Below are 11,572 nucleotides of genomic sequence, written 5' to 3' on the forward strand. Positions count from 1 at the left end.
TGCGTATAACGACGTGCCTTCCGTGAACCTTGGAGGGCTCTGCATTCTCTTCCAACGGGCTGGTTACAACACAGAGGATGTGGACAGTGGAGTTTTTCCTGTTTGATGTCACACGGCTACCCTTTAAAAGTCCGAGGGAAAAAAGGAGGGAATCCAGCTAGGATCCGCAGGCCAGATACCCACAAAGAAGAGGAGGAAAAGGCCTGGGAGGCACAGGCAGTGTCGGGTTTCAAACTCCAGCCAGCCATTCAGAGCACTGCAATGTCAGGGACCCGCCTTGGGCTCCTGGTCTCTGTCCTGTGCTGGGTAGTCAGAGCCTATCCCAACGCCTCCCCGCTGCTCGGCTCCAGCTGGGGTGGCCTGACCCACCTGTACACGGCCACCGCCAGGAACAGCTACCACCTGCAGATCCACAAGGATGGCCGTGTGGATGGCACACCCCACCAGACCATCTACAGTGAGTAGGGGGAGCAGGGGCTTCTTTCCGGCTGGGAAGGATGGAGAGCTCCTCCGTCCACCCACCTCCAAGGGATCTGGGGAGGCCTAGGGCTAGACCAGAGTGCTATTCCAGCCTCCTACTTTCTTGCCTGGAATCCAATTGTGTGTGTGTGTGTGTGTGTGTGCGCGCACACGCGCGCGTGCGCGCACGCGCACAGGTACACATGTGTGCTTAGCCCTGGGGAGAAGATTCTTAATTAGCATTTACTTGTATCTTCCAACACGATTAATTGTCTTAAGTATAATCCCTCTTCCCACAATAGCAGTTACTCTCACTTTGTCCTATCCAAAGAGTCCAAAAATGTACAGAAAGAAAGGCAAGGAAGCTGAGAGGGGGAAAACCCAGATAGGTCATTGACACTGAGTTTGGCTCATAAACTTTGGACAGGGCTAACAATGGAGGTTACCGAGAAGATTCCCGTATCAGACCTAGGGTTGGGATAGATGAACTCAAGGGCTCATTCCAACTCTGAGTTTCTAATATTCTGGTCTGATAAAACTTCTCAGGAAAAATCTACTAAAGACAGACTGTCCAGGTGTGTTGTCTTGATGGGTCTGACCAAGCTCATGAACCATTCATGCATCCGTGCTCCCAGCATGTTTCCTGGGAGCTTCAGAGGTACCCAGTTTGCTCTTGGTTGGTGATTCCTCTCTGTGGAGCTGAAATTTCCACTCAGTGGCATATTGAGCTAGTTGGGAACTGCTTGGCAACATGAGGCCACTGAAATGATTTTAAGGCTTAGTTTTGCGACAAGCTGGATCACAATCCACAGTTGATCAGTTAGCTGTGATTCAAATGAGGGCCCCTTCATGTGCACCTACATAGGGGATTCTGTGGTGAGAGGGGGAGGAGTATGGAAAAAGACAAGGTCTTCTACTTCAGAACAATGGGTCAAAGGTACACCAAGGATACAGAAGAATGCAAGCTGATTCAACCTAGAGCAAATGGAAGGAATGACAGAATAATCACTGTCTCTGTTTCATTAAAGGAAACTTCTTATGGGAATAATAATTTGCCCTTATTGTTGTACTGAATTAATTGATAATTTTCTGTGACCTTGCTGTGCGGAATCAAATGTCCCTAAAACTGTAGCAAGATACACGCATGGGAAAGCCAGCCGTGCCTACCTCTTCAAGTGCTCAATGGATGGTGATGGGAGATGAGAAGAGGGACCAAAGTTCTGTGCAAGTACCAGGCAGTTTCCAGAACTCCAGGGGATGTGTTAGGGTTCAGGAGACAACATTTGGGAGACCAGGTTGGAGTTTAATGGCAAAAATCTGCACTAAATCTGGATACACTTGGTGCATCCAAAGTGTTGCTCATTTTATTCAAGGGATATTCAACAAAAGCTTTTACTGAAAGAAACCCTCAAAGACACATCCTCAAGCATGACAGAGAGAGCGTGAGACGGCTCTGGTGAGCTATGTGGAACAGTGTGAGTGCTCTGCCTACAAGCCAGCAGCCTGAGCTGGAGAACTCTTTCCTCAAATATCTATTAGCATCAGGCTCAGAGGAGGCACTCCTTCCAGTGGGGAGTGAATTAAAAGGATTGAGAAGAAGCAAAATGAAGGGAAATTATTTCAGACTTTTTTTTTTTTTTTTGGTTAGGAATGATTTTATTTCGTCAGATGTAGACAATAGCCAAGCATTGTGTCTCTAGAAATCAACACAAACCATCAGAGGGCAACTCGGGGTGGGGGGTCCTGGTGGGGGGAAGGAGACTTACTTGCCCTACTTTACATAACCCTTTATACTATTCAAATCAGTCATTGTGTCATTACCCAAATAAATGTATATACAAAGGTCAAAAGTTAGCAAAAACAGAAAAAGGAAACAATGAGGCGTGCAGATAAGTAGCACAAGTCATTCACAGGCTGGTGGAGAATATGCTTACACTGGTGGAGGGTGTGTGGTGTTTTATCCCTCCTAATTAATTATACCTTGCTGGTGAAACATGGTTCATTTGATCATTGTGCTTTAGGCAATTTTGATTAATAGCTGAGTGCCCGACCCATCTTTGGCTTGTCGGTCGTTGTGAAATTACCTGCCTGTAAGATTCTATAACGTCCTTGGGACTCAGAGCACTGATGTCAGAGAGCCTCTCCGATGTCTATGTCTCTGATCCTACTATGAAGAAGGCCCCCCTCCCACTCCCCACCATCCCCGTTTCATTGAAAAAAGCAGAAGAGATGCCTATTACCTGTGGTTAATCCACATCCAAGACCCTGATATTTTTCCTTCTTCCATTTTCCCCACTAGTGGTCTCTCTACTTGAAGCTGAGTTATCCTGGGGCTCTTTAATCTTGCAAAACAGTATCTTTCTTTCCAGGAGCTCGAAGCACTTGACATCCACCATCATCATTTACCAGCATGAGAATAGAACAGAGCCAATCATTGTCTACTTTTTTTTTTTTTAAGATTTATTATTTATTTGATAGAGAGCATAGGGGGAGGGGCAGAAGAAGAGGGAAAGGGAAAGAGTCCTCAAGCAGAGTCCCTGCTGGGCACGAGTCCCAGGATCCCGAGATCACGATCTGAACCCAAATCAAGAGTTGGACGGTCAATCCACTGAGCCACTTAGGTTCTCCGATAATTTCCCACTTCTAGAGCAGAGTGGAGGCAAGTGGCAATAGCAAAATTACTAGCATTTTAGAAAGTGTTTTTATTGTGAAGAAAAATATTATCTCATTACACCCTCAAGATGACCAAACGAGGTCAACGATCCCACTACCTCTGAAAAACAAAGGTTAAGGAACTACACTGGCTCGAAGTCACCTAGAGGACACCTTGACCCCAACCCCATGCTTCTTTTGGGATCACAGGCCAGTCCATTAGGCCCACCTGGCTGCAACAGGTTGTCGTGCCTTCCTTCTGCCAGATTCTGCCCTAGAACCTCCGGGGCCTGTGAAAACACGCCTTCCGCACAGACAAAGGGAAGGCCACCTGCCTCTTCCCTTTTCTGCACTTTCTCAGTGGCTCCTATTGGTTTGACTCAAGACTGTGCATCATCTGTAGCAGCTGCTCAAGGTTCCCCTCCAGGCTGTTTGCTACTGGGACCGGCCCCAGAGCCCAGGAGCTCACGTGGCTCGCACACTGCCCACGCTGACCCCGAGCACCAGGCCCGAGTGGCTGCCGAAGTCTGGGCTTGCCGTAAGTGGCAGGCCAGCGCGTGCTACCTAATGCCTTCCATTTGCTCAGTGCTCCTTGAAAAAAGTCACTTTTCCAACCACCATTGCGTTCATTTCTGATCGGAACCCTGTAAAGTCGGCAGGCCAGCTGCTATCAACCTCTTTACGCAGCTGAGGAACCCGAGGCTAGAACAATGACTTGTCCAAGGCTACTGAGTTAGGAAGTGGCATAACTGGGACCAGAATCCAAGTGCCCTGGTTCCTGGCTCAGTGCCCCTTCCCTGACCCTCTCAGGGGCACAGTGACTTGGGGTTCTCACGGGTTGCGCCACGGATCCTGGCACTTGGTTTTGTCTCCTCAGGCTGGGGATGGTTTCTGTTGGCGGTGATTGCTGGGTTGTAGGAAGAGGATGTTAGAGTGGCTGTCCTGGCTTTAAATCCTGCCTTTGTTCCCTCTGCACATAAATGGGGATGCTGCTGCCCCCCATGATAATACTAATAAGACTAACCAGATCACAGTTGTTTTGAGAATTTAAAAATCTGTAAAGTACCTAAGTGCAACCACTCAAAACCAGTGACTATGTTTTTATGAATTTTTTCCCAGTTAGGCTGAAAATTCATCAGGAACTGATGAACTGATCAGAAACTTATTTTTACACACTTCTTTGTTTCTCTCAGAGCTTGTCCTAGGATTAGCCATATATTTGAGACCCATAGGCAGACCTCATCATGGGGCAATTTAAATAACCTCTGCACCTCCTATACCCCACCCCACTTCCAGAAGCTTCCGTCAAGCTTCCCTTAGCCACACGTGGGAACAAATTAATGTTTCTCCTTGGCCTTCTTGCTTTCTCGTCTTTCTGATCTTGCTCCCGCCCTCATTCCCTCTGTCCTACATCATTCCAATTTTAGTCCAAACAAAGCTCTATCCTCAGCTGGTGTCTAAGTATTGTCTGCCACTCTCCTCAGAGTTGAGCCTACTCAGGGTAAAGGGGGGAGACCCAGGTGTAAGTCACCCCACTTTCTGGGCACAGATCCCAGGCATTTTCAACCTCTCCATACTACCTTTCTAAAATAGAAGTTTGAACAGCTGCCAGGGGATTGTGAGGCCAAAGGAGATGCGTATGGAAATTCTGTGGTAAGTAAATGCAAGTGACTCCAAAGACTTAAATGATTTTTAGCAGAAAATGTCAGGTAATTAAGCAGCATTTGGGATGGAACTCTTGCTGAATGATACTCTTGCCACAAAACAGCTTTAGACTTTAACTGGTCCTTGGTACAATGCATTGCAATTGTCACAATCACAAGCCCCCATGAGGGCAGGCAGTTACTGATTATTTAAAGTGTAGGTGGTATGTGTGGGGTTTAGGCCCTTGTTGGAGACTGGTTGTTGAGTGGGGACACTGAAGGACCATGAGGACTGTCCTGGAGTGGACACCGCCAAGCAAGAAGAGGACAGAGAGTAGCAGTGAAGATCCAAGAAGAAATTCTGTGCCTCCATGGTATCTAACAGACACAGAGAAATAAGCTCTCTCTTCCCAAGGAGCTCACTGTAGGGGAGGCCCTAGATAACCTGAACTTAGTTAAGGCCGGGTGAATGACATACACTCTGTAATGCAGGAGAGGGCATTCGTTCTGAATAGGGAGATTAGGAAAGTCTTCATAGCAAGTGACATCTGAGCCTGGCCTGGAAGGATGAGAGCAGAGAAGGGAGGGGGAGATCAATTATCTCGCAGTTCTGGATACATAATGGGTGTTGGGTGAGGAATCACGGATTACCATGCAGATCCATGAGTGAACATCAGGGTTTATATACAAGCCCAATCCTTGAAAGACATCTCAATGTAGATTTAAAAATCCCAAAAGCCCAGAAGGCTTGTGAGAGCGTGATGACGGCCACACACATGAAGAGGCATTAGCCCGGCAACAGGGGAAGTAGAGATGGAGGAGGGGGGAGGGAAACACATGTCCGGCACGGAGGAGAGAATGCGGGGAGTTCAGAGGGCTCCGTACAGACAAGAGGAGGAAGTAGGAGGCAAATGGAGGGCGGGGGGTGTGGGAGTTTGCGAGGGGGGAATCAGAAGAAATGAAGCTGAACAAGTAAGGGCAAGGGAGGGTGAAGTGAAATCAGCACCCTGAGAATCCATCCAGGAAGGTTTCAGGCAGGTGGGTTTTCAGGAAGGGCTCAAAGGTAGGAATGGGATGTGCGGCCAGGTTTTGACCTTGATGATTTTCTCCGTAGGTGCCCTGATGATCAGATCAGAGGATGCCGGCTTTGTGGTGATCACGGGTGTGATGAGCAGGCGGTACCTCTGCATGGACTTCAGAGGCAACATCTTTGGATCTGTGAGTTTCTTTTTTGGGCTGGCCACCATTTAAAGATAATCCATTTTTTCGCCAGAACATAAAATCTTAGAAGTGCTTGGTGATGTTTTCACGGAATGATTTAGTCAATCTAAGTAGTAGATGTTCAGGTTTATGCAGCTGGGGCTTGAACCCACGTAGTCTGGTTTTGGAGTTCTGGTTCTCTTAGCCTCAGACTGACCACCTACGGGCACCCATCTATGTATCTGCACGGCACCTTGTACATGGGTCCTCTAGTGAGAAGCCATGCGTGTCTTCCTGATTCTTTTACTAGACCTTCTTGACCTCAGGCTGGTTCCCTCACTTTTCTCCACCTCAGTTTCCTCACCTGGAAGAAGTAAATTGGGATCTCCCTCCAGTTAAAGATCTGTCATGGGGACACCTGGGTAGCTCAGTCAGCTGGGCACCTGCCTTCAACTCATGTCATGATCCCAGAGTCCTGAGATCAAGTCCCTCATCTGGCTCCTTGTTCAGCAGGGAGTCTGCTTCTCCCTCTCCCTCTGCATACCACCACACCCCTGCTTGTGCTCATTCCCTCTCTCCCTGTCAAATAAACAAATAAAATCTTTAAAAAATAGAAAAAAATAAAGACCTCTCATGAATGATCTCTGCCTTAACTGTGGTCGCTGGTCATTCAGACTGGTAAGCAAAGGATTTCCCAAACCACAGGTTGCAGGCATATTCCAAAGGATTTTGAGATCATACAGCAGGAGGACTGCTTATCTCAGGAGCCTCTTCCCACCAGACAGACCCACTAGAAATACCATGACAGCAATGACTTCCTATTTGGCTTGCTGCGGTGTCCCAGCACCTACTACAGTATCTGGCCACAAGTAGACAACTCTTTGTGGAACAATATAGGCATTCAATTAAAATATCTCTGGACCCCATTTAGGCATATAGATAGTCCTCATCTGTAAAAACACTCCGTGGAGTTTGAGGATTAACAGAAACAACATATGAAGGTCCTAGAAGGCTTTCGGTAAAACCCAGTACTAGTTAGTGGCAGAGTGAGGGTTCAAACCTAGTCATCTGTTGCCAGAGTTCCCAGCCCCAGATCCCAAAGGACATTATCTCTGAGTGTGAGTACCCTCAGTTACGTCTGACCCTACAAATCCCATCCTCCCTCCCTTCTCCAGCCAAGGAGACAGACCCAGGCCAACTTCAGCCAAAGGCAGAGGCGGGAGGGCCCGGGTTGTACTGAAGTTGGCCGTCCCTCCAGAAGCTGGACAAAGGGTTGCCTGCGGTGGCCAGCCCAGAGCCGAGCCAGCGGGTGCAGGGCGGGCGGAGGGCCCCGGGCTCGGGGGCTGCGGGGGACGCCGCTGCCGCTCCCTGCAATTCCCAGCCGTGCTGCCTGCTTGGGCAACTGGAAAGCGCAGGCCAGATCTCCCCGCAGAAGGGAGCGAGGGGTTAAGGACGGCCCCCTGAGGGAGTCCCGGAGGGAGGGCTAAGCCAGGCCCAGCACCCCCACCCCGAGGGGCTGGCGGGGTCCGGGGGCGGAGCACGCGGCCCGGGGTCCGCGGGGCGCTCACCCCACCGCCCTCCCTTTCAGCACCTCTTCAGCCCCGAGAGCTGCAGGTTCCGACAGCGGACACTGGAAAACGGCTACGACGTGTACCACTCCCCGCAGCACCGCTTCCTCGTCAGCCTGGGCCAGGCCAAGAGGGCCTTCCTGCCGGGCACCAACCCGCCGCCCTACTCGCAGTTCCTGTCCCGGAGGAACGAGATCCCCCTCATCCACTTCAACACCCCCAGGCCGCGGCGGCACACGCGCAGCGCCGAGGACATGGAGCACGACCCGCTGAACGTGCTCAAGCCCCGGCCCCGCATGACCCCCGCCCCGGCCTCCTGCTCCCAGGAGCTTCCGAGCGCCGAGGACAACAGTGTGGTGGCCAGCGACCCGTTAGGGGTGCTCAGAGGCAACCGGGTGAACGTGCACGCTGGGGGGATGGGCGTGGGCAGGTGCCGCCCCTTCCCCAAGTTCATCTAGGGAAACCAGAAAGGAATCCTTTCCCAGCAGCCTTTCAGAAAACCAAACTGTCTTCAGGGGGACCTGCGCCCTCCGCAGTGCAGGGAAAGGGAAGGTGGGGGTGGAGCGGGCAGTTAGCGCCAGGAGGTTCCCGGAGAATGTACCTTTGAGGCCTAAGTCATGGCAGTTTCACCGCCTTCCCCACCCCGCCTATGCCACCTGTCCGGACTCTGAAGTCCAGAAAGGTAAACTAGAAGTTTCGCCTTCATGAAGGAGAGAGGGATTCCCACCCCAACCACCACCCATCCCCCCAACACCCCGGGCATTTCCTCTTCCCTATGTCTCTCTTCTTCATCAGTCCAGCATTAAAACCCAAGCACAGGCTTAGTGAGCTCACCACCTCGAAGGTGAAGGGAAGAGCCAACCCCAGCAGCATCTCCACTGCTCCTGACGTTTGTGGCACCGGCCCCGACCCCGTTGGCATTTGAGTCTGCAACCTTGACTAGAGCATTAACAGCTGACCTGGGCAAACTGGTAAAATCCTAATCTCAAGGCTTTTCTCTTCCTGGAGCATCTCTGGAGAAGAGTCAGAAGGATGGGTAGTAGGCTGGTCAAAAGGGAACTAGGATGCTGGGACAAGCGAGGCAAGAAATCAAGCTAGAAAATTCAACCTCCCTATGGAGTGGGCCCCCCTTGCCAGGCTCTCTGCCCTTCTATGTAGCCAGAGCCGAAGGGCCGAGAAGGACCCTGCCTGCTCCCAAGCAGACCATGACATAACCCTGTCTATGGGCCCTGTCTTGGGCTTTAGTGAATTTGGCCAGGGGAAGAGCTTTGGCATTGGCTCATGAAAATCTCCCCGGCTAGGAAATGGAAATAATTTTTTTTTTGGAAATAAATTTTTAAATGGAAATAAATTCAAATTCCCCTCGGAGGCATTTGATGAAGCCTACTTCCCAGCTGAGTAGTATTGCATTCGGGATTAACTACAAAATCGACACAGGGAGGGAGTCTTGCGACAATGGGATTGCTCTTGGGTTCGGTTTTCTGTGGACTGGCGGACTGCGTCCTTCTGTCTAAGTGAAGTGTCTTCAAGGGCTCAGGGGAAAAGAAGTCAGATAATCAGGGGACTAAAATGTAGGAGTTGCCCAAAGACAATGCTGTCCGCTCTTCTCTGTGCTCTCCTTATCGCTCTCCAGCGCGGGCTCCAGAGGTAAACACTCCTGGGCTGCTATGTTCCGGTCTTGGCCACTTGCAGATTCTAGGGGCGTTACATGAAGACAGTTTTTGGTCCCGTGAAAACCAAACCTCACTTACCCAACAGCTGAGGCACCAGCCGGGTGGGGCTGTTGCTCAGCCTCCCTCTACCTAGCCTTACCACCTGTGTCGGAGTCTTTCTATGGGGGGAGGGGGGGTCCCATGTTCCTACCTCTGTTAGATGGCCACCCACAGAGCAGAACGCCAGCAACAGCTTCTTCGCATCACCTTCCTTTTTCCCACTGCCATCATGCACCCAGCCTTAGAAACAAATCTGTTCTTTTTACTTCTGAAATATTGGACAGCTGCTTTCGCTTGATGGTTTTAAGCTGAACTTGAAGGACTGGTTCCTATTCTGAAACACTAAAACTGTGTATGCTCCCATATAGCAGTGCATGGCAAATACTTTCTCCATAGTTTTCATTTCCTGTTAGAGATATTACACTGTTTATAAGCTTTTGGAAGCTCCCTCATACTGATAACTAGACGTAAAATCCCGGAAAGGACTTTGGCAGAAAACTGGTCATAATCTTATACACGCAATACCATTTATTAGGGGTTCTTCCTTTGGCAGAGCCGGGGTGGTCCCCACAATTTCCTACGTTCCTTAGCATGTGGCAATATTTATTTATTTATTTGGAAAATTTGCTTATTGCTCAATATTTATAGATATTTATAAACGTGTAACCCCACCTTTTTTCTTTCTTCTGTTTGAAAGAAAAATAAAATCTATCTCAGCTTCTGTTAGCTTTTCCTTTCTGTATTACTACATGAAATCATGTCAGAATATGATAACGAAAGGGATTATGGGAGGGCAGCATTGTGAAAATCCAGAGACCACAATACTGAATTCAAAAAGAGTGTCAGAATTTTAAAAGTCAGTCTTTGCCATTCATAAATGGACTCAGAAATTTTGATTGACAGAATTAGCAAGGGAAATTTTTTATCAACACTGAATTTTTGATCACTCCAGCTCAAAAGTGTTTTAAGGAGAGAATTCTGTATTTGGAAAATACCCACAGAGTTAACCACGTCAATATCCCAGTGAATCATTTGTGATGTACTGGACACAGACAGTGTTACTGCCCTATGAGACCTTGTAGCAGGACACCAAGACAATGAACCCACTTCTCTTTCTGAAGCTGGTGCCCCTAGAATTCCTTCTTTAATCTCTACCTGACAACTCCCCAAACACAGGAAGCAAAGATGCCCACGAAGGCTTTACATCACAATTACATACAAATACACATTTGTATTCAAATTTACATGAGCTCAAGACTACAGTTAGTTTTGCACTGCCTAGCCTCTTTCCGTAACAAGTATAGAAGAATTTAGTGCAGGGAGGGACAGGAATCAGGCTAGGTACAGGACTAGAGGTCAAATGCCTTATTTCTTTAATCACATCAAACGTTAAGGCTTCCCAAGGCAGATTATTGTTTTAAAATTTCTCCTGTTTGTTTTTGTTTTTTAACATCGCCTCTGTTTGTAAGGTTCATCCCTCCATAGTATTTCTGAAATAAAAGGCAGAAGGGATAAGTGATTCTGTTTTATTTCTGGCCCAAAGGACTTTAAAATCTGATAACCATAGGAATAGAACAGTGCCAAAGTAACCATTTTGGAATAAATAGGTCTTCCTTCCATTACAGAAGGACAATTAAACACTGTAGAGAAAAGATGTCCTATAAACATTGCCCCTCCACAGACTTGGAAGAGTTCTCTGTCCATCAAAGTTCTCCCTAAGGAGAGGAAAATTTAAAACTTTTAACACAACACAGTTAGTGGGGTGAGAGTGGAAGAAGGTAAGTGAAGAAAAATGTGTACATCCCACTTTTATGATACATCGTATAATCTGGCTGCTAGAAGCTTCAGAGATCTAACCATAGGCAGGACGCCCAGTATTTAAAGCCTAATCTTTATCTTGTCTGTAGAATTGTAAATCCTGGCGGGATAAAGATAGCATCACAGCCCTTACACGTATTTGTATAAATCCTTACTGTTTGTGCATAATTTGCACACATCCTAACTAACTTACTGCCTAACTTCCGGCCATGAGACAGGAACTGGTACCAGATGTGCCATCTGCCCAAACAGCTAGAAAACAAAATAGATGAGGCAATTGTTTTCAGACTATCATCTTTGGGAGAAAAACAGCAAGTCCCCATGATCACCTCTCCTGTCCTCACAGCATGGAGGAGACGGAGCCCAGGCAGGGCGGCAACTGCGCTGCTCTGAGAAAGCAGCTGGCCTTCACGGGCAGGGGGTGGGGAGGGCAGGGGGGCTGGAAGGAGAGCTGCGTGGAGGGGAGCCCTCACAGTCTGTGCATTCACTGCAGGCCTCTGGCCAAGGGCTGGGTTGCACC

General features: G+C 48.7%; 1 protein-coding gene across 1 annotated transcript; it reads left to right on the top strand.

Annotated features, from left to right (window-relative positions):
* Window positions 1-261: 261 nt before the first annotated feature.
* Window positions 262-7,980, top strand: FGF23 (fibroblast growth factor 23; the record flags this gene model as incomplete). The annotated part of the gene is made up of 3 exons (XM_080812278.1): window positions 262-457; window positions 5,869-5,972; window positions 7,543-7,980. The coding sequence occupies 3 exons, from the start codon at window positions 262-264 to the stop codon at window positions 7,978-7,980; spliced, it is 738 nt and encodes a 245-aa protein (XP_080668404.1).
* Between the last annotated feature and the right edge of the window lie 3,592 nt (window positions 7,981-11,572).

This window comes from Martes martes (genome assembly GCF_963455335.1).
Source record: "Martes martes genome assembly, chromosome: 8".
Classification (NCBI taxonomy): domain Eukaryota; kingdom Metazoa; phylum Chordata; class Mammalia; order Carnivora; family Mustelidae; genus Martes; species Martes martes.